We start from the raw sequence: 23,931 nt of genomic DNA on the forward strand, positions 1-23,931 counted from the left end.
TATGGTGTTTTTATTCCCAGCTTTTTAAGGAGGCACTATGTTATTTTCCACAGTGGTTGTTTTATTTTACATTCCCACCAGCAGTGCATGTCCATAGGGTTTTCAGTGGCTGACTTTTCAGAAGTAGATTGCCGGGCCTTTCTTCTGAGGCACCTTTGGGTGGACCCTAACCTCCAACCTTTGTATTAGCAGCTGAGAACTTTAATATTTTACACCACCCAGAGACTCTAGACAGATAGATAATCAGTTGCCATTGTGTTAACTCCAGCTCGCGGCAACCCCGTGTGTCAGAGTAGAGCCGTGCTCCATAGGGTTTTCAGTGGCTGATTTTTCATAAGTAGGTCACCAGTCTTTTTTTCCAAGGCACCTCTGAGTGGACAGGAACCTCCAACCTTTCAGTTAGCAGCCAAGTATGTTAACCGGTTGCACCACCCACTGACTCCTGAGCCAACCTAAGGCACGAGAAATTTCTATAGCAGCAGACGTGGTGAAGAAATTACCATGGTAGAGAAAGTACCTGAAGTGGTTTCAGACTCTCTTGTTGCTGGAATGAATCAAGCTTCTTCCCAAACAGTGGGACCCTCTGAATGTGGAATAGTGCTGGCCCTTAATGGAATGATAAAGCCATCAGGTTTCAGTGCTTCTATTTCCCATCTTCCTTCCAAAAACTTTATTTCCTTTACTCAGTGCCCACCAGCCTTTTGATGCCCAACGTTGGTCCAAAATGTATCTCTCCCAAGGCACATATTTTCTAAAAGGAATTTTAGCCAGCTTGCTGTATCCTTTGCTTGCTTGCTAGTATTACCTGAACATAGTCCTGGGTAACTTTTAAATCCTGAATGCATTGGCAGAAGGTCTCAGACCTTCCTGAGATGGCACTTACTCTCCAACCAATAAACAGAGCAAGAGGATTTGAACTTTAAGGAGCCAAGGTGGTGCAGTGGTTAAAGCGATCAACTGCTAACTGAAAGGTTGGTGGTTCAAAACCACCTGCGGCTTCTCGTAAGTAAGATGATGTGGCAGTCTGCTTCCTAGAGATTTACAGCCTTGGAAACCGTGTGGTTGCTATGAGTCAGAACTGACTTGATGGCAATGGGTTTGGTTTGATTTTGGTTGCTGTATCTTCAGGACAAATTCATTTAAGATCCTTTCGTAACTAAAATATGTTCTTCTGGACTAGGGGGTGTGTTCGTTCCCTTCATTTTCCCGAACCTCTTCTTTATGGTTGCTTTTGTCCCAGATGGTGGATTATCTGTGGAACTATTAAAGATTCTTCAAGGACAGGAAAAAAAATTGAAATTTTCTCTTGCCCCGATCTGTGACCATTTCTTATCATCAAGTACCATTTGATTTTAACATTTTTGATCTAGTTCAATTCTTGAAAGGTGGTCTAGGGGTTTACAACACCTCAGGACCTCTCAATAGCCCAGCCATTGAGAGGCTATGATGGTTGGATTGTGCTTCTTTGAAGAGCAGATATGGCAGTTCCTGTCATCTTCTAGCATGTTCATTGAAGATAACTTTGCAGGAATGCCTCAGATGATATTTGTCATTTGGTATAGCTGCAAAGCAAGTTCTCAGGAATAAATAAACGCCATGAGAGAATTTTCTCATCCTAGCTGAGGGTGGGCATATTGGGAACATCATGGTAGATAAGCCAGAAGCTTAATTCTGAGTCTGTAGACGTTATAAGAGAGACTGCTGTCCTATTCTCTGTGTTCTGGACATATAAATACGAAGAGTCAGAATAGAGAACTTTCAGAGGGAAAAATACTAAAAACTAAAGAGGCCACCTTTTGAATCTTAAAATAGAAAATTTGGAGCCCTGGTGACGCAGTGGTTAAGAGCTCGGCTGCTAACCAAAAGGTCAGCAGTTCAAGTCCAGCAGACACTAAAATTTGAGCCTGTTGGTATTTTCAATCCTTGATTGGTACTGCTGTTTAGGGGAGCTAGCTGAGTTGCAGGGATAACTGGTATACCTGGGACAGTATCCTAATTATATGAGGTCAATGTCGTGGAGACCAACATTGACTTCCCCCCAAGCTGAGATGCAGAATCACTAACAGATAGAATCTCGGACAGTGAACGCGACCTGCCTAATTCTATTGTGATTCTGGTGGTTACTCTGCCGACACACAGGAAGGGAGGTCTAAGGCACTCTGTAGAAGCAGCTTCCTTTTCCATCAAAAAAACAAGGCAAGAGTAGATGAAATGTAGCCCTGAAAATTCAAGACAAGTCTATTAAACTGCTTCTGAGCTTGTCATTCTCAACCAAGGAGCGCTGTAGTTGGGAGGTGGAGGCGGAGGGGGTGGGGGAGACAGTCATTGGATGGTGAGTACAAATACAGTTGTCAAGGCAAGGAGAGAGGGCTGCTATTTAATATTGAAATCATGTATTCCAGATGTGGGCATTTGGTAGTCAATCTGCTCTAAAGTGACATGCTGCTGAATCTTTAAAGGGCTTCAGCCTGGGAGAGCCAAATCTGATTGGGCAAATTGCTAAAATATTTAAAGTGCAGCCTGTTAAAGCTTTTACTGCGAAGAGCATCACGTCAGAAGTTGTAGTCAGAAAGAGCAAGTAATTGGCTTTCCATCCTCATGCCAGTCAGCCAGCATGAGGCTCTATTCCCATTCCTTCCTTTTCATTGCCAATGCTAATAGCAACCCTTTGGTGTGTGTGTGTGCACGCGTGTGTGCGCGTGCGTGTGTGCATGGACGCTGGGGAGATTAGATAGCTGGTAAAGCGAGAGTGGGAGGAGTGAGGTATCTGTTAAAAAGACAGCTGAGTCCACCAGATGATGTGACGGCCATTTCAGGAAAAGAGGAAGAGGAGAAAGGCAGAATCATCACCTGACCAAGTTCAGATTGTAGTTCCCGGTGGGTGGTGGTGGTTTGGGCAGTTGTCTTTTAAAGAATGGGTTCTGCAACCAAATCGCTTCTCCTCCATCTTTTGTCTCCTCTGAGAAATAACTCTGGGGACACTTTCCATTTATAATTTATCACATTTTCCACTTAAGTTTTCCTGTCCTTCTCTCCCCAGGCATGACCCTTTGTTAATTCCTGGCAATGATCAGATTGACAACATGGACTCCAATGTGAAGAAGTATGACTCTACTGGAATGTTTCACTGGTGTGCTCCCAAGGAAATAGAGAAGGTCATTCTGGTGAGAGCTGGTGCCTTCCACTTCTGTCCCAACCTCCATCTGCTAGGAGTGAGGCTTTCCTACCTGGATGGTGGGGTGATGCAGTCACTGGTCCTGATTATTTTTGATAATTGAAATTGGGAACACATGTTGAATAAGCTAGACCTGTAATCAGGACATGAACTGAGAGTAGAATTCCCAATCTCTGAATATTCACTCATTACGTCGTGGTTGATGACATGCTAAGGAAGGCATCATGGGAGGTGGTATTTACCGTGATTCCTGTGGATGCAGCTCTGGGGTCAGAGCCTGCCTGTACCACTTAGGAGCTGCCTGACTGTGGACAAATCACCAGACTTCTCTGCGCTTGGGTTTTCTTATCTGTATGAAGATGAGAATAGTCCCAAACTCTAGGGTGGAGGTGAAGATTAAAAGATAATGCTTATGAAGGACTTAGAACAGAACCTGACATATGATTCAATAAAGTTGCCTCTTATTATTATTGAATGCTATGAGGGAGGCTGAATGCTATTGCATATTGTTATGTGTTCATGACAATGTCTTGTATTCTTATAGTTAAAACAACACAGAAGCAGACACCAAGCCTTGTATAATTGTGACCCTTCTTAGCGTATTTAATTAAATCCGTTTGCTGATGATGACAGTGATGAATCATGGGTCCACCTGGGAGGCCAAGGGTTCAAAGCCCTATTTCTTGGTTGGCTTATGAACATCCAGTAGAAGCAGTGAGCTTCCTCTAGTCTGTCCCTGGAACGTCAACATAACAATCTCATTCTATTCTTCACTCTTGTCCTATGAAAATCTTTAAGTTTTAGTGCCCACACTGACTTTCTTGAATTTTATTATCTTGTTAACCCATGAAAAATGGATTCAAATCAGGAAGATCACACAGAAGGGTGCTTTCTTCCTCATGCTCCCAACCCCTAGATTGCTGTGGCATGTTCCTTCTGTTAGCCAGAAAAACCCCATCATTCCTGATGTTGTGGCCACTTTCCTAAACAAGGACTGTTCCAGGTACTCAGAGTGGCTCTTTACTCTAATTCTCTAGGTTTTTCCTTGTGTTTTATCCAAATGTGTGCTTGTTCTCCCAATTCAATCATAAGGGACAATACAGCGGTGTGCTGGATGCTGTCTAGGAGGTGTGAAAGTCATGGGCAAAGGACAGAAAGTCCAGATTCCCCCAAAACAGCCATTGCCCAACTTACTGGGAGTACAACTAGTTCTCACCACAAGGCTACTTTCTATGTCTGTATTCTGACATCGTAGCCAGCACACTTCTGCTCTGGTGGTCTTAGCTCAGCGTGGCATCACCCACCTGTAGCAGTTCATAGGCTGGGAGCTAGGTCTGGAACTCAGGGTTTTAATGGCTTGCCTAGGCAATCCTGAGGAGTCCATGCTAATTGATACCCTACCACCATCCCCTACGACTGTGCAGGAGTTTAGTGCAGTGAGTTACTACTTCTCTCACCTGAGAAATAACATCATTCAGCAAATGTTTATATGGGCCTGCTATGAGCTGGGCACTCTTCTAGCTGCCAGGGATACAATGAGAAAACCAAACAGCAGCTGCTGTCATAGAGCTTGTCTTCTAGTGGGGACAAAGAGAGGACTGCCAGGTAGACAAACGAGTAGGTAATAACATTTCAGGTATCAGTAAATGCTATGAAGGAAGCAAAGCAGAGTGAAGGGCTGCGAAGGGCTGGAGGTGCACTCTGGTCCAGGGAGCCCTCTCTAAAGTACCCTTGGGCGGAGATGAGAATGACAGGAAGGGCCAAGCTACGTGAAGACACCTTGGAGTAGGGTATACCTGCTGGGTGCAGGACACTAACAGCTTGCGGGGTTAGAAAATAGATGGATGACCCCAATCTCCAGGAAATGACAGCCTAGTTAAAGAGAAAATATAAAATGTAACCACGAAGCAATGTATTAAAAGCTAAGTGATACAAGATACCAAGAGCCATTCAAATCCAGGGGGCATGAACTTAGATGTGTTTGAGCGTCCAGGGAAGTCCTGTCGGATACCGACAGGCTATACTTAGAAGATATTTAAGGCCATTGCGACCTAGCTTAGGTTAGTCCTTGAAGTATGCATAGGGTATCCAAGATGCAGGAGTAAGCATTTTCTCTAAAATACCAGTTGCCGTGCGGTTGCTTCTGACTCATGGCGACCCCATGTGTATAGATCTGTGCTCCATGGGATGTTCAATGGCTGATTTTTTTAGAAGTAGATTGCCAGGCCTTTCTTCTGAGGCACCTCTAGGTAGACTCAAACCTCCAACCTTTCAGTTAGCAGTTGAGCACATTAACTGTTTGCACCGCCCATGGACTATAGATTATCTAATGGGCCTTAACCTTGGCAGAATGAGACTCTCCAGGGCTAACGCCCAGGAATTGGCATATTTGCAAAATTCTCCAGGTGATGGTGCTGTGGCTGGTCTGGGGACTGGTGTTTTGGTCCCTAGATCTAAGCTCCTAGTCTCAGCATCTGTGCCTCAATCACTCTGCTAACTGGTCCCTTCCTCACTTCCCCAGTCAAGATTTCCAGCCCTCACCCTAGACCCAGTTTGTATTCTTCTGGCTTGTTGATGGAAGCTAGCTTCCTGGATGACGTGGTCAATTAGAAATAATTAGGAGACCCATCGCAGCATGTTACAGACTGGATGACCCACTGCTGGCGGTACCCAAGCACAAGCACCCACACTTCCAGGAAGCCAAGATAACTAACTTAGGTTCTTCTCCATGAAGCAGTGATATATGATAGGAGCTCCCCAGTGGCTCCTCACTTGGTCACCGTTTATAAGGCATTTCTTAAAGCCTGTGTCTCAGCTTTCCCTGCACTGTTGCAGAGGGAAACCAATAATGGTGACAGCCTCTGCTTTAGTCTAATGATCAGGGAGTGAAAGCTAGCTTCCCCATTTCCTTGGGGGTTACTGTAATAACCCTGACATTGTCGTGAATTGCAATATTGGCATTTAAACAATCAATACAGCGGTCAATTCTAGGGATTAAATCAAGCAGAGTTTGATATGTGCAGTGGACATTAATATGCCTCCCCACAGCGTTATAAGCCTCATGGGGCCATCCAGGCATGTAATAAGTGGACGGGGAGGAAGGAAGGGAAGAGGGAAGGCACTGGGCCAGAGGAGAGGCAGAGAAAGGCTGACCTCCCTGTGTTGTGCTCTTGGCTAGCGCAGTGAGCAATAGGACCAGCAGCTGCTAACCATTTCATTTCCTAAGAAGCTGTGGTCTGCCTCTGCCTGGTGCGATTTTATTCTCTTATCTGTCTCCTTTGTAGGTACAGGTCTAGAGTAGGGGGAAGATATGGGTTTGTTGCCCTTGCTGATCTACCTCTGCTGTTGTTAGCTGTCGTCGAGTTGGCCCTTGACTCATGGCAACCTGGTGCACAGTGGAATAAAACCCTGGCTAGTCCTGCACCATCCCCATGATCGGTTGGGAATCTGACCATTATAATCCATAGGGTTTTCATTGGCCGAATTTAGGAGGTAGGCCTCCAGGCCTTTCTTCCTAGTCTATCTTAATCTGCAAGCTCCACTGAAAACCGTTCAGCATGATAGCAATACACAAGTGTTCACTGACAGACAAGTGGTGGCTGCGTATGAGGTGTGTTGGCCGGATCTTGTAATGATTATTTGGAGGGCTTCCTTTGAATGACTTACACAACCTGTCCCGCTCCAGGCAAGCCCCTGCAAACCTCAAGGCAGCACTGGTTTAGGAAAGGAATCAGCAAACTTATTCTGTGAAGAGCCAGAGAGTAAATATTTTAGGCTTTGCTGACCATACTGTCACTGTTGCAACTACTCAACTCTGCCATTGCAGCTGAAAGCAGTCATAGGCAATACCTACATGAAGGAGCTTGGCTGTATTCCAATAAAACTTTATTAGAATTGGAATTTCATAAAATTTTCACATGTTATGAAGTAGTGTTCTTTTGATTTTTCCAACCATTTTAGAATCTAAAAACTATTCCCAGCTCGCTGGCTGTACAAAAACAAGTGGTGGACCAGATTTGGCCCATGGGTCATAGTTGCCAACCTCTGGCTTAGGACATCATTCTCTACTCTTAGGACATCATTCTGGGGCATGGATGGATGGGTGCTCATGTTTCTTCCTGGTTAGAGGGTAGAGAAGAGTGCTGGAACGTCTCTGATGGGTCTGGAACTCAATACTCAATATCTCGAGCTGAGCCCAATATAGGGATCTGACCATTTACCATCATCTCAGCAAGAGAGGTAGAAAAGGCAGCTCATTTCATCATCAATCTCGTGGAAACTAAGACAATTTCACAGCAGTTGGCAAACCTGCTCGCTACAGTCAGTAAGTAGAAGGCAACTTGGGTCTCCACGTAGGCGGAGCAGGAGCACTCGTATTTGCAGGTGTTTTTCAAATCCTCCAAAATAGAAAATACTTTTCTATTTCTATTCCCTCCTATTGTTGTTGGTAGGTGTCATCAAGTCGATTTTTGACTCACAGCGACACCAAGTGACGAGTAGAATTGCCCCATAGGGTTTTCTAGGCAAAAAAAAAAAAAAAATTTTTTTCTTTTTGATCTTTACGGGAGCAGACCGACAGGTCCTTCTCCCGCAGTGCCACTGGTGGGCTCAAACTGTCAACCTTTCGGTTAGAAATCACACACTTAATCGTTGCACCACCAGGTAGGGATATGTATGGATGTAAGATTACATATATTTATTTCATAAACATAATCTATATACACATACTCAAAATTATAGATATACATGTCATGTATATAACATTGATGAAATAGAAATAATAGCACATAGTAAACACTCAGCAAATGTGTATTAGATGCTTTGCTCAAATTATTTCTTTGCTCCTTGTCACCACCCTGTGAGGTCTCCTTGGCACTGCCCACGGCCTTGTTCTCCTTGCAGACTCGCAGCGAAGCCGCCATGACCGTGCTGAGTGGCCACGTTGTGGTCTGCATCTTCGGCGATGTCAGTTCAGCCTTGATTGGGCTCCGGAACCTGGTGATGCCGCTCCGTGCCAGCAACTTCCATTACCACGAGCTCAAGCACATTGTGTTTGTGGGCTCCATTGAGTACCTCAAGCGGGAATGGGAGACGCTTCACAACTTCCCCAAAGTGTCCATATTGCCTGTAAGTTCAAGGTCATCACGTTAGTGATGCTTTTTTCTTCCTTTTTTTTTCATTCACAAAAGAAAATCCCAGATGGGTGTAATAGGTGTAGCTTTGATCACCCTCTGCTTCTTCACCTGCTTATGGGCCTGAGGACTCAGCCCTTCCCCTCTGCTCCATCTAGGAAAAGCCAAACCCTGGGAGACCTTATTAGAAGGAATTTACAGCCCAGTTCAGTCCCTCATCAGGGATGAAGTTCAGCTGGTATCGAACGTGTTAGCCACATCGTTGTCTAAACGCCTCTTCCCTTGCCTACACAAACCTAGTATGTTGTGGAATTGTGATGCTTAATTACAGAATTCACTTATGAAATTTTTTCCAGCATTTTACCTGACATTGTCAGTGTTTGGGGAAGCCTTGATCTGTGGTGCTTTCTCTTCCTAACTAAATATAAACAGCAGAGCTCCTTATTTACCTCTGCTGTACACTTGGCAAAGCCGTCCAGCCCTATTCCTTTAACAGCTCAGCAGCAGCTTTTTCATGGGTTAGTGTGTGCATATCATGCTCTTGGTTACAAAACGCTATGATCTCAATCTCAAAGGAGCAGTTTGTGGCTTCATAATTCAGTGTGAGGATATGGGATTCATGATGTAGGAATCATGTAGCTAACTAGCTTTAATCATCAGTGTGCTTTCATAAACTCTCAAAATTCGTTGAGTATTGTGCATGTCAGCATTTAATGTATTTCTCCATGTCACAAATCCATCTAAGTACTCATCCTTTCAACATTTTTTCTTGGAAATTCACATCTCTAAAACTGAAGCACATGGATTTGAGGTACATTTCAAGAGGTCTTCTTCCCACCTTATGGAGCTGAAATCAATTCTTTCCTTTCAGTCAGCTTCTAGAACCCAAGAAATGTGAGAGAGAGAGAGAAAAAAAAGAGTTAAGTAATATAATTCATTAAAGAACACATAAAAACATGTCCATTACATGTCCATGTAATATCCATTCCTAGCCACCACTGACCTCACATAATAATGCCTGGGACCAACCAAAAAACCAAACCCAGTGCCGTTGAGTCGATTCCGACTCATAGCGACCTTATAGGACAGAGTAGAACTGCCCCATAGGGTTTCCAAGGAGCGCCTGGCAGATTCAAACTGCGGACCCTTTGATTAGCAGCCGTAGCACTTAACTATTATGCCACCAGGGTTTCCATGCCTGGGACAGTAGGTATTTAATAGATATTTAAAGAAGCAAGAAAAACGTCAGACAACTCTCTTTTGAATGCAGGCCCCCAAACTCACTGATTTAGTGAACATCCCCAGTCTAACATAGCCACCAGCACACACACAAGTATCACACCTGTAGAAGAGCAGGGACAGATATATCCCTGGCTAATTTCAGAAATGTGGTCGATTTCATGATATATCTCCATGATTATCTTTCTACCTGTGCTGTTCCCAAGGTGACTTGGGAACACATTTTGGACTGGACTCTAAAAGTATCTTTGTAAAGAGTATGTTCAGTTATTTCCTGGAATACGTAAGTCTGTGTGTATGTGTGAGTGTGCGTTCATATTGGGTATATGTGATGTTTGGTGTGTGTGTATGTGTTTCTGTTGGGTGTGCGTCTGTGATGTTTGATGTCTGTGTGTATTTCCTTCCATATGCCCTTTCTGCACATCCACTCACTTGCCTATATATACACGAATGAGCTCTCGTATTTGCAGGTGCTTGTCAAATCCTCCAAAATGTAGCATACTCAGGCACAGCGTATTTGTGCAAAATGGCTTTCCCCTATGTCTTCACGTATTTCATTGTTTAAACAGCACCCCATGTGTCCGGCCAGCCCAGAGAAACAGAAGGTGTTGCTGTGTACGTCATTTGTATTTCTGGTGTTTTAAAATCACGCAAATACAAATGCATGGGGATTGTTTTAGATCACAATTACTGCTGGATTCTCTACAAGGTGAAAATGAAAAGAATATGAATGTAGGCAATGGAGGCTTATGGACTAGCCTCGATCATCAGTATATTTTCATAAACTAGCAGAATGATTCAGGAAGTTGGTCAGACTGATTTTATACCAAAAGATCATAGGAGAAGAAGGCTTTCTCCCTCTTCTCTTTAAAGACAGTGGTCCTGAGGCTGGAACCAGAAGCTTCCCAGCACCCACAACACTAAATACCCCTTCTTCCATTATTCCACTTTCCAGCAATATTTAGGGGCTGAGAATAGGATTATGACAGCCATTGAGTTGTACAAGAGAGTTGATGGCCTTGGCCTCTACGGCCAAGTTCCATCTTTCCAAAGCTACGTCTCCAGGAAGGGGAATGAGAAGAAGGCATCCAGGAATATATGGCGGTTGGCCAACCCACTCCTTACAGTCAGCGAGTAGAAGGCAACTCATGTCTCCATGTAGGCAGAGCAGGAGCTGAGTTCAGGCTGGAGGGCCAACGAGGCTGGTTGCTGGGCGTGAACCCTAAAATGACGCTACCACGTGGCACCTCATTTGTCAGGTAGCCTGAGAAGTTACTCTGTGTTCCCTCCTGAGGACACAGAGCTCATGGAGGTCATGTCCCTCTCCTCCAACACTAATCCTTCTATTTTCCTATGGCAGCATTCCTCAGCTCCCCACCATTACTGACTTGACCTGGGTTTTTTTCCACTGTCTTTCTGTTTGTTATAGCATTTAAAAAATACGTTTATTGACTTATTTATTTTTAATTACATAAGTAATATACAAATATGTTCTCGTTATAAAATATTCAAACAAAACAGAAGTATATGAAGTCAAAAGCAAAATTCCCCCTTCACCTTCCAATCCCATTTTCCCTCCCCAGAGGTAATTACCATTATTAGTTCAGTGTGTATTTTTTCTGAGCTTTCCCTATGAATTTACATACATTTTTAAATGCATTCATAAATATAGAGTTTTGCTTTGTGGGATTTTTTTTATGTAAATGAAATCATATTTTACAAATTATTCTAGAACTTTTTTTTCTACCCTTTTTTTTTCCCCAGTCAATACCTTCATGGAGAGCTTTCTCCGTGTCTTTGCCTACTGGGTGCCTTGTCTTCAGTCTTACATAGGCCCGATGGTGTATTTAACCATTGCTCTGTTGTTGGACAATTAGACGATTCCTTTTCCTTTTTTTCCTTGTTGGAAACACGCAATGAAATTATATGGCCTGAAGTGTAACTCCTTTCCATCTCCCCTTTGCAAGATACGGATTAATTCCAACTCCCCTCTCACCGCCTGTCTCCTCTAAATTTCAGCCCTACCTCATCACACCATGCTCGCTGGCTGCTTCCCCTTGGCTGCCTCGGAAATTCTAGTTGCAGCGGCTGTCTTTCGCCCCAGACAGAAGTGACCTGCTATTAAATAAACAGGCATTTGCAACCCACCCTCTCGTTCCAGTCTGAAAGCCAGAGGTTGCCACAGGACAGTTACTTAAATCAAGACAATTTCCAGGCAGGAAGAAGATGTAGAACCCTGGCATTAGGCCTCTCCCTCGTTTGTGAGTAACAGCTTGATTGAGGATTGAGAGCAGGCCTGAAATGCTGCCATCAGCACCAACTACCCTTTAGATTAGCACACGGCTCCTATTCCCTTGAATGTAGTTAGGCCGGCTTAATGTCAAGGCATAAAAAAGATGCTTGTTAAATAATTTCCCAAAGCTCTGGCTCAGTCTTTAATTTGTTTTTATTTATTTATTTTTTCCCTCTGTCCTTCTTCTCCCTCGGTCTCACTTTTGCTTCTTCTTCTTCTTTTTTTCCTTCCCTCTCCACCAAAGGGTACACCATTAAGTCGGGCTGATTTAAGGGCCGTCAACATCAACCTCTGTGACATGTGCGTTATCCTGTCAGCCAATCAGAATAATATTGATGATACTTCGCTGCAGGACAAGGAATGCATCTTGGCGTCACTCAACATCAAATCTATGCAGTTTGATGACAGCATTGGGGTCTTGCAGGCTAATTCCCAAGGTAAGGACAGCCTGTAATACTTCTCCACTGTGCCTGCGGGGGACAGGGGCTGGCAAGAGGGATATCCTTCACTTGGTAATTCAAAGAGGCTCACATCAGCCTGCCTGGCAGTGAAACCTGCTGGGCGCTGGGACAACTTTTAAAGGGGCATCTGCCACCTCTTCTCGCCATCCCGGGAAGCAGGCTTGAGACCTGAACACCCACACGCCAGAACAGGCTACCTTCCGGGAGAGTAAACAAACCTTTAAATTGCCACCCCCACCCCCGCCGCCTTCCTGGTGACTTTATGACCAGGGTCACTAGCTAAATGTTGGAGCACTAAAAAGATGCTGGCTGAACAGTTCCAGTGCTTCTTCCCAATATATGTTTTTGCCATCTAGGATGGACGAATTAAGCTTTACCTTTATTATAGCTGCATCTGAGATGGCGTTGGCCAAGGAATGGTGATAGCTGGAGAATGGGGACCCTACAAGCCCTAAAAGTCATTTAGCAAGAGGTGGCACTTGGCGGCCCATGCGTTCTCCATAGGAGGCACAAGAGCAATAAGTAACGCACTTGAGTCTTCTCTGTTCTGCCCCCATCTGCCCTGTCATTTGCTCTGGGACCCTGGTCGGGTAGCTACCAGCAAAGATGTCCCCTAGGAGCCCTAGAGAGGGAGCATAGCAGAAACCCTGTAACAGACAGCTGTGGTTATCAGGGATTTTCCTCTGAGTAACACCTCTATGTAGGCTTGCCGTGAACTGCAGGGACGTTGTCATATGTGGTCTACTGGGTGGGTGGCATTGGGTGCAAGATGGGTTCCTGAATCCCATCATTCCAGGATCCAATGCTGAGGGAGCATAGATAACTGCCATCAAGTTGACTCCAACTCGTGGCGACGTTATTGTCTCGCGTCACCCTCACGATAGCTAGCATATTCGAGTTCCTCGTTGTAGCTGTTGTGCCAATCCATCTTACTGAGGGTCTCCCTCACCCTCGCTGGCTCTCTCCTTCACCAAATATGATGTCCTTCTCCAGTGATTGATACTTCCTGATGATATGCCCAAAGCAGTCTACTTGGACAATGTCCTGTTGTGATCCTTCAGGTTTTCATTGGCTAGTTTCTGCACGTAGATTGCCAGGACTTTCTTTCTAGTCTCTTTTACTCTGGAAGCTCCACTGAAATCTGTCCATGATGTGTGACCTTGCTTGTATTTAAAATACCAGTGGCATAGTTTCCAGTGTAGCCCATGAGAACTCTAGCTAATGGGATGTGAAAGCAAAAAACAAAAAAAGCTAGTTGTTGTCAAGTCGGTTCTGACTCATGGTGACCCTATGTGTGTCAGAGTAGAACCACGCTCTGTGGGGTTTTCAATGGCTGATTTTTCAAAAGTAGACCGCCAAGACTTTCTTCCAAGGTGCCTCTGGGTGGATTTGAACTTCTAACTTTACTAAGCAGCCAACTGCATTAACCGTTAGCATCACCCAGGGACTCCGGCAGAATGTGAAGCACTGCTTTCCTGACAGCTGAGCAGGGGTCTCGCCCGCTGGACTTCTCTGGAAGCTCTGCACCATCATGTAGCTTGGACCTGTGTGTTGCATTATCTGTTGTCCATCCCGCGTCACCACCTCCCCCTTCTAGGGTCTCCTCGGCATTGCAGCAGAGCCAGGAACAACAGTCCCTACGGGCCTATTCCCTGTGTGGTTCTGGGTTAGGGCCTGCCAGTGCAGGAGGCACTGGGTGAGATTTTAAAGTGGAAGTGCAGGAGAGGCCTTGATCCTATAGAGGCAGTTGGAGCCAGACCCTGAGCAGACGTGAGGTCTGAAGCACTGTCAGGGGAGCTTTCTGAGAAGCATTTGCTTCACTGCTGAGGGCTGAGAGAGGGGGTGATGGCTTCCCAGAGGATTTGAGATTCCCAGCAGCTTCTGGGCAAGCTCATGAGAACCCTCCACCCAGTGCTGTGGGTCAGGTGGTCAGTGGTGGCCTCCTGGACTTTTGTTCCTCCCGCCTTTCCAAAGGTGTGTCAGCTCTAATTTTCTTCAGACCCAGAATAGTCAGAGTGTCTTCTATTCTTCTGACATAACCCTGACACCTCATTTCGACCTCTCCACTCCACTTCCCCCCACCCCACCCCCTCCAAATCTCAATCTTGGGATACACATGCTCAGCTTTGCCTGCAGGAGAGAGTGCATAGCAAGGTCCTGAGAACAGCCCTAAGCAGCTCATGGACCCAGCTGTACACCCAGCCTGCATGGGGAGCCAGGGTGTGTGAGGGCGTGGAGGACCATAAGCTGACCTTTTAGAAAGTGAAAGAGGAAAGCTGGCACTTGATTGTTGCCTTTAAGTCCTTGCTTTTCAATGTGAATACCCACCCCCCCCCCCAGCCCAGCATGGGCATCACCGGGGAGGTTGTTAGAAATGCAGAGTCTCAGGCCCCACCCCAGACAGAATCTACATTTTCACAAGATCCCCAGGTGACTCACAAGCACTGCTTTGAGGCACAATAAAGTTGCATACAAACAAAACCTGGCCCAGTAAACGCAAGACCATCCTGATTAGGGTTAGATACCCTCCTCCCCAGGGGAGGAACTCATAGGGGAATGGGGAGAAGCAGCAGCAGCAGTTCTCCCTTTGGGCAGAGACAGAACCCAGCAGGAGGGGCAGAAAAACACCCCCTCTCCCTGGTACGCCTGCTTCCTCCATTTCAATAATCGGGATCTGCAACGTCCATGTATCAGAGTCTCAATTTATAATTTAGTTACAAATACATCTGTCGTAAGCGTTCCTGCCAACTGTCCTAAACCTTATCCTAGCCTCTCAGATCCTAAATAATGGCCAGGCTGCTAAAAACTCTTTCCTTTCTCTCCCCAGATACTCATCCAATACTCAGAAGCCTTCTCTACTCTTTGTAGGACAGGAATAAGCAAGAGAAATAGGTTTTGGTCGAAGATATGGAGGAAGGGGAAAAGGGGCTCATTTTTCCTCCAAAGAAAAAAAGAAAGGCACTCTTTCTTTTGTAACAACACACACACACACACATACACACACACCATTAGAAGACAGAAGTGCATTTCCACGCCCAGTAGGGAATTTCTAGACTCCTGGTCAGCAGCAGAGTTGAACTCATTCCTCCCAGTAGCCAGCAAACACTCTGCTTCTGCTTGCAGTGAAAGGATGTGGAAGCCAGAGGCTAACTGAGCCCGTATTCTCTATTTCCTACCCCTTCTGCTCCTCTCGTCTCTGGTTTCAAACACTGTGCTCTGGTGATCCTCTGGTCTTCCAAAGGCAGTGGTCTGGCAGCAATTATCAACACAGGGGAGTCACTTCCCCCGCAGTGGGCAAGTATTTTGTGTTCACCTCTGACTGCTCATCCTAACCCAACTCCTTGAATGCTTCTTCCCCTGTGGAAGCGAATGAACGGGCTTAGTATCCTGCCACTTTCCTTCTCTTGAGGCCCTTTTGACCAACCATGATGCCCTTTGCCCTCAGAGACTTTTGTTACCCTTCATCTGGGTATTTGGCGTGACCAAGTTTGAGGAGGATTGGAATTATAGAGGCACAAAATGGATTTCATGATATCCTTTTCATTTTGACGTCTCTGGTTGGCACAAGGAAACCCTGGTGATGTAGTGGTTAAGTGCTACGGCTGCTAACCAAAGGGTTGGCAGTTTGAATCTGCCAGGTGTTCCTTGGAAACTCTATGGGGCAGTTCTACTCTTTCCTATAGGGTCACTATGAGTCAGAATCGACTCAACGGTACTGGGTTTGATTTTTTGTTTTTGGTTGTTTTTTTTTTTTTTTCTTTTTTTCTGTTTGGTGCAAATGGTTTGCACTCATCTTCTAACCTAAACGTTGGTGGTTCAAAGCCACCCAGCAGCACCATGGAGGACAAGTGATCTGGTGATCTGCTTTTGTAAAGATTACAGCCCAGAAAACCCTATGGAGCCGTTCTACTCTGTAACACCTGGGGTCACCATGAGTTGGAATCAACTTGACAGCAGTGGGTCTGGTTTGGGTTTGATTTTCTTTTTGGGAAACAAAGCTAGCTTCCCCTGAGTGGTAACTACATATATTTATCACCATTGCCACCCCAACTTTCTGTAGTCCTTTTTGAAACCCCAACCTCAGGTCTCTCCGGAGAGCTTTGTTACCATCTCTCAAGAACTCAGCAGGGCAGGCATGTGAACTCAGACAAGTGTGTGCGCCCTTAGTCCAGAATATCCATGCATCCTCATGGAGTTTCTCTAAGATAACGCAGTTCAACGTGAAAAATGTGTCTTAACGTCAAGATGGTGCAGTCTTTATGGGATTTGAATCTGGACACAGCCACTGTGTGTTATTAGGCCTTTTAGATGAACAAAACCTCTCTTCCCTCCTGTCCCCCTCTTTGTGTCACTTTTCCAGCCCACATGGTGTCAGAACTGACCCAGCCTAGGGATTCTGGACCAGACACTTTCTGAAAAGATCTGAGACGTGATGGCTGGTTGTCAAAAACAATTACAGTGAGAGGTGGCATACCCCATGCTGGATGGTGTATCCAATGTGACAGTTGGGTCTATGAGATGCAGTTTTAATATACAGCAGGCAAGACTGCAGTGACAATTATATAAAGCAGGTGAAGCCGCTTCTTGCTGGTCAGCAAACATCAGCTCAAAACCACTTTACAGCTCTTTACCAGCAACTAAGTGCCTTTATTTACAGAGTGCCTGTCACTTCCCTTTGGCTGGCAAGCTGGTGTATTATTTAGCACACATTTATCTGGGGAATACATTTCAATTTAAATCAGCTGGTACAACAGTGGCTCTTGCCAGACTATTTCCCTGTGGTTCTAAAAGGCAAGAACTGAGTCTGATCTTGGAAGGGAGGGTGAGCAGAGGGAGAAAGAGTCTTGTTTTCAGAGAGCTGCCTGGGTCAGTACTTAGAAAGGGGAGGATGGGACTGACTGTCCCATTTTATGTCAAGTTTATGAAATGGCATCTTATGGTTTCTTCCTGCTTAACCTGCTAATAAGAGTAATCCTTAAGGGAGAGAAAGAGGAATAAATGAATTATCCATTATGTGTCAGGTACCAGAAAAGGCACAGGTTGCAAAGGACACTTGGATTCAGCTGCTCACTATTCTTGAGGAGCTCAGGTTAGTGGAGGAGGCATCCCTGTAAACAATTACAGTACAGTGAGACACGGAAGAGTCTAGAAACATGGAGGGAAGCTTCTGGGCATCTAGAGGGCACCTCATTTTATATATTTTGAGTTGATAAGTCTTTGTAAAAAAAGGTGACGTTTGTGGATGAGTTGAATACCTGAGCTATCGGGCATTTGAAATATGGTTAGTGACTGAGAAACTGAATTTTTCATTTTATTGAATTTTAACTTAAATAACCACATGTGGCTAGTGGCTGCCATGTTGGTATATGTTTTATGGCTTGATAATGGTTTGGATTTTAGGGAGTCATCAAGATTTATAAGAAGTGGATGATTAAATCCATCTTTTAAGAAAGCAGGCAAAAATATGATTTAGAGGTGGGAAGAAATGGAGACATGGATTATGTTAGAAGACTATTGCCATGGACCAGAAGGACTGTGATGAGGGCTGGCAGCTCAGCTTTAGTAGTACTTCAGTAGCAGGGAGGACAAGACAGAAAATGAGATGGGTTGGAAACAGAAAAGATAGCCATCGAAGGCCAGTTGAGTGGCAAGGAAGTGTGGATAAGTTTTGAAGCTGGCTACTAGGTGGATGTAAAAGGTTAAGTAAACACAGGACATGGGAGGAAAAGAGATTTGGGACAGAAGATAAGGAATTCTGTCTTGGTCCCTTTGAGTTGTGGGATATCTAGCAAGATACAGAAACATACAATTACAGGGATAAACTTAGGTCTGAAGATATGGACTTGAGCATCATTGGGGATGGGCAATATATAAGCCTTGAAAGTGGATATTTCCAAGGGCTGGAGGGAAGAGCAATAAAGAGAAATGGGCAAACTTGGTCCCTTGGAAAATACCAAAGTGGAATGGACAAGCAGAGGAAGAAAATCCAGTAAAAACGGCTGAGGGTAAATGTCCAGGAGAGTAGGAGTGAGTGGTAGGGAATGTAAAGGAGAAAAGAGTAAGAAATAAAAAGATAAAACCCATTGCTGTTAATTCCAACTCAAGGTGACCCTTATGTTAAGAGCGGTGAATGATTTCCAGATTAACAACCTGGTGTGCTTCTTAATTATTTGTTGATGTGTTTGTTTTCCTGAGTAGACTGTGACCTCTTTGAGGACCAAGCATTACTCCTTGTCTTACTTATCTTTGTGTTCCTGGTTTCTCTAGCATAGTCTGACACAGAATTAACATACAGTAAGAATTTGTTGTACTGAGATGGTTTGAAAGGAAGGGGGATGTTTAGCACTGCCAGGTACTGCAGAAAAGTAACCTGGATAGAGGCTAAAAGAGGCATTGGTGCACATAACCATCAGGAGGCTGTTGCTGACCTTAGCGCAAGAAGTTGAGTAGCTGTTGCCAGGAGAAGCCAGCATTGAGGGTGTTGTTAGGTGCTGCTGAGTCAATTCCAACTCATTGAGACCCTATGTACAACAGAACGAAACACTGCCTGGTTCTGCACCATCCTCACAATCATTGTTATGCTTGAGCCCATTGTTGTAGCCACTGTGTCATTCCATCTCATCGAGGTTCTTCCTCATTGTTGCCGATCCTCTCCTTTGCCAAGCCTGATGTCCTTCTCCAGGGACTGATCCCTCCTGACAAAATGTCCAGAGTATATGAGATGTAGTCTTGACATCCTTGCTTTTAAAGAGGATTCTGGTTGTACTTCTCATCCTTGCTTTTAATGAGGATTCTGGTTGTACTTCTTCCAAGATAGGTTTGTTCATTTTTTTGACAGTCCACGATATATTCAATATTCTTTGCCAACACCACAATTCAAAGGTGTCAGTTCTCCTTCAGTCTTCTTTATTCATCGTCCAGCTTTCGCATGCATATGAGGCAGTTGAAAACACCACGGATTGGGTCAGGCGCACCTTAGTCTTCAAGGTGACATCTTTGCTTTTCAACACTTTAAAAAGGTCTTTTGCAGCAGATTTGCCCAATGCAATTCATCAAGGCATTAATGGGAGGTGAGAATTGGAGACCATATATCACTCTTTCAAGTGCAGGGAGAGCGAGAAATTATATATTTCAGAGGAGATTGTCAAAGAAATAATTTTTTTTGTCGTTGTTTTTAGAATGGGGAGAAATACGGCATATTTGTTGGCCAGCGTAGGCCAAGGAAGCTGCCTAGAGAGGCAAAGTTTGAAGCTACAAAAGAGGGTCGTTAAATGATAGAGGGAGGGACAGAGAAAGGCAGGAGATGAAAAAAAAAAAAACGCACCCTTAAAAAGAAGAAATGAGCACTTGTTCCTCAGAGGCAGGAAGGCTGGGTAGGGAAGATGAAGATTAATCTGGGATTGTGGGGTTGATGGGGTAGAAGCTCAGCCCAATGGCTTCTCATTTCTTCGTGAAGTAGCCAGTTCAGTTTTCACTGAGGAGTTAAGTGGCTGGGGCAGTAGGGGCAGGGAACTGAGTGTGATAAAGATTCAGAGCAGACATCATGGGGAACATGTACAGTAGATGACTGGGGTTATATGAAAGGATGGGAGAGCATGGGTGAGAGCCAGGTGAGGTTGGACCCAAAAGCATGGCATGAGGCCAGTCAGCACAGCTAGGCAGTTTTCCCTGCAGTGAGTGGCTGGGAGAGCTGAGAATGTAGAAGTTGGCTTTAGCTTGGGATTGGGATGAGTAGGAAGCATAGGATTCCGTGGTGCTGATGAGAGAATATAAAATGAGTGGCCACTGGTCTAAGTTGGTAGGTGGAGAAGTCAAACCTGGAGGTGGGGTTTATAGACTGAGGGGAAAAAAGGAAACAAGGAATCCCCGCTGTGAGGTCAAAGAGATGTGTGGAGTAAGGGGATGGGAGGGCCAAAGGGTGGGAGGTTTGATCAAAGAAGGGAATATGTGAGGGCCGCAGGGAAAGAAATATTCCCTCCAAAGCCAGAGCAGAGCTTGGTGAAATGACACTGAAAACTGTTCTCCATGAGAAGCCCAAGCCCAAAGCAAAGCCCATCTAAATACCACCACTACTGCCAACAACTGTAATAATAATTGTCAATGTTTATGAACATTTGCTGCTATCTGTAGTAGGGATTTGGTCAACCGAGACAATATGCATTTCTTAGATCACTGGTTTTCAACCATGGCTGCACACTGTAATTACCTGAGGAACTTTAAAAAATATTGGTGCCTGGTTGTACCACAGTGATTTTTATTTAATTGGTCTGGGGTACAACTGTGGCATCTATTGGTCCTCTGGAAAGGTGTGTAGGTATGAAAGTTACTGCTTTGATTGTTAAGATGAGGAAACTGGGGCTTAGAGAGGTTACGTAATGATTTTAACTGGGGTCTCTTAGCCCCAGGAGCTGGGACTCCTAACCATCAAAACATTTTCCTTCTTTAGAAAATTCTACAGGCTCAGCTGTACCAGGCCTGCCTCTTTCCTATCATATTTTTGATGGTTGTCAGACTTCCCAAGACTGAAAATCCTTAAGTGGGAAAAAATTGGGCGGGAGGTGCAATGGAGACACCAGGCTCTAGCCATTTTCAGCCTAACTGGTGTTATTTGTCCCTATCATATATCTCAAGGTGATAAATAGAGCATATTAGCTTCCCAGTGGACAGGCCTCAGGGCCACTTGATACGTGTGGACAGGGCCTTGAAGCCACTTGAGTAACTTCCTCCTGACCACAGCTTTTCAAAGGTGACAGAGCTGAGACCTAGAACTGTCTAGAGTTAAAAAGCATTGTTACTCAACCTCAAAACACAGCCCATTTTGCTCAGAACCTGTATTCCTTAAACAAGAGTGTGTGTATTTCAAAGCCTAGGCTAAATTTGGGTGTTGGTGGTAAGCTTCTTCCACTGTCCCCTGCTGTTTTGTATTCTGCATTCACCTGATTCTTCGTGCTACTGTGTAGGTGTCAGTCTAATTCCATGAACACTTATTAAGTACCTGTCTCGTGCCCAGAGGAGCTCCAGATGGTGCAAACAGTTAACACACTCAGCTGCTAACCAAAAGGTTGCAGGTTCAAGTCCAACCAAAAGTACCTCAGAAGAAAGGCCAAGAGAGCTACTTCCAAAAACCACCCATTGAAAACCCTACGGAGCACAGTTCTGCTGTGACACACATGAGGTTGCTATGAGTTGGAGTCAATTTGATGACAGATGGTTGGTTTGTGCCCAGATTCTGGGCATGGCGGCCATTGCTGGGGAGACGAGGGTGGATAGAGCACGTTCTCAGGCCTTGTAACCGCCTATGTTAACCCTGCTTCATAATGTTGGTTAATTACTGCAAGAGAGTCACAGTCTACGGGGGCTAAAACTGGGAGCAGAGAAGCAGGAGAATGTGTTTAGGTAGACTTTGAGAAAACAGATGGGATTTCGGCAGGTGGAGATGAAGACAGCTGGCTCAAGTCAGACAGAAGAGTATAACCAAGGGGTGGAGGTACATGAGGATGTGTTCATGGGCAGTAAAGTTCCACTGGAATACAGGGTATGGCTAAGACAGCAAGGAGAGATGGGATGGCAATGTAGGTTGGAGCACTGAGTAATGACCTTTAAGAGTTAGGAGGCTGTAAGTAATTCGGTGGACACTGGGGAACCATGGAAGGTTTTGAGGCGAAGAGTGATGAGATAGAACCTGGGCTTTAGGGAGATTGATCTGGCAGCCCTGTGAAGTATTAATTGAAGTGGAAAAGAAGAGGATGAAGAAACACTAGTTAGACTCTGGTTATCCAGTAGTAAACCAGGACTCCGTGAAGTGGAGAAAGGATGGAAGCTTCTAATGCAGGGCATTGTTAGATGTAAACTGACTGCATGAAGGTGAGCTTCCTTCTCAGGAGCAGAGGGCAGTGATGTCGTTCATAGGAAAAGGCCTGTAGAGCAGAGAAACTGCCTTGCAAGAGAAGGTAGTGGGCTGTGTCTTAGTCGTGGTTCATTTCCATGTGGACTTGGTACCAAATTCAGGTGGGGATGAATCCAAAACCAAAAACCGGAACCCACTGCTGTTGAGCTGATTACAACCCATGGCAACTCCACATATTACAGAGTAGACTTGCACCTCGGCTTTTCTGGGCGGTGATCTTTACAGAAGCAGATCGCCAGAGATTTCTTCTGTAGCACCGCTGGGTGAGTTCAAGCTGCCAGCCTTCTGGTCAGTCCAGACGGGTAGAAGTGATGTCCTGAATCCAGGAGAAGGTCACACCTAGAGACCTGGCACGCTGTTCATGCTCCAGGAGCAAGGAATGGCTTTAAGAAAGACAGTGTGAGGAAAGAAGGCTGGAGGGCAGAAGTCTGAGGAGCATCTTCAGAAGAGAGGACAGGGGAGCTATAGGTAGGATCCAGGGAACCACAAGTCAAGCAACATCGCCAATGTCCTAGGAGAGGGAGAAGCAGAGACACCAACCACAGGACACGTGTCCATTGCCTTGTTTTCATCATCTCCTTTAAATCTATTTTCTATATTCTATGCTTCTTTACTCCCACGTGTCTGTCAGTTTGTCGTACTCTGGGGGCTTGTGTGTTGCTGTGATGCTGGAAGCTATGCCACCAATATTCAGATACCAGCAGCAATGGTGTTGCATTCATCATCAAAAAGAATGTTTCAAGATCTATCCTGAAGTACAACGCTGTCAGTGATAGGATAATATCCATATGCCTACAAGAAAGACCAGTTAATACGACTATTATTGAAATTTACGCACCAAACTCTAGAGCCAAAGATGAAGAAGTAGAAGATTTTTATCAGCTGCTACAGTCTGAAATTGATTGAACATGCATTGGTAATTACTGGTGATTGGAATGCGAAAGTTGGAAACAAAGAAGAAGGATCAGTAGTTGGAAAATATGGCCTTGGTGATAGAAACAATGCCAGAGATTGAATGATAGAATTTTTCAAGACCAACGACCTCGTAATTGCAAATACCTTCTTTCACCATTGTAAACGGCAGCTATACACATGGACCTCGCCAGATGGAACACACAGAAATCAAGTTGACTACATCTGTAGAAAGAGACGATGGAAAAGCTCAACATCATCAGTCAGAACAAGGCCAGGGGCTGACTGTGGAACAGACCATCAATAGCTCATATGCAAGTTCAAGCTGAAAGTGAAGAAAATCAGATCAAGTCCATGAGAGCCAAAGTATGACCTTAAGTATATCCCACCTGAATTTAGAGACCATCTCAAGAATAGATTGGACGCATTGAACACTAGTGACTGCAGACCAGAAGAGTTGTGGAATGACATCAAGGATATCATCCATGAAGAAAGCAAGAGGTCACTGAAAAACAGAAAAGAAAGAAAAGACCAAGACGGATGTCAGAGGAGGCCCTGAAACTTGCTCTTGAGGATCGAGTAGCTAAAGCAAAAGGAAGAATTGATGAAGTAAAAGAACTGAACAGAAGATTTCAAAGGGCCTCTCGAGAAGACAAAATAAAGTATTATAATGACATGTGCAAAGAGCTGGAGACAGAAAACCAAAAGGGAAGAACACGCTCGGCGTTTCTCAAGCTGAAAGAACTGAAGAAAAAATTCAAGCCTCGAGTAGCAATAGTGAAGGATTCCATGGGGAAAATATTAAATGACGC

The 23,931-nt window shown here is 44.8% G+C and overlaps 1 protein-coding gene across 12 annotated transcripts in view; it reads left to right on the forward strand.

Annotated features, from left to right (window-relative positions):
- Nucleotides 1-23,931, forward strand: part of KCNMA1 (potassium calcium-activated channel subfamily M alpha 1) — a 916,342-nt gene that overhangs the window by 774,898 nt on the left and 117,513 nt on the right. For all 12 annotated transcript variants that reach the window (XM_049856148.1, XM_049856139.1, XM_049856140.1 and 9 more), the window contains 3 exons: nt 3,041-3,164; nt 8,078-8,302; nt 12,084-12,276. In XM_049856148.1, the coding sequence (XP_049712105.1) occupies nt 3,041-3,164; nt 8,078-8,302; nt 12,084-12,276 (542 nt within the window). The remainder of the gene's footprint in view (nt 1-3,040; nt 3,165-8,077; nt 8,303-12,083; nt 12,277-23,931) is intronic.

The sequence above is a fragment of the Elephas maximus genome, chromosome 16 (assembly GCF_024166365.1).
Source record: "Elephas maximus indicus isolate mEleMax1 chromosome 16, mEleMax1 primary haplotype, whole genome shotgun sequence".
Lineage (NCBI taxonomy): Eukaryota > Metazoa > Chordata > Mammalia > Proboscidea > Elephantidae > Elephas > Elephas maximus.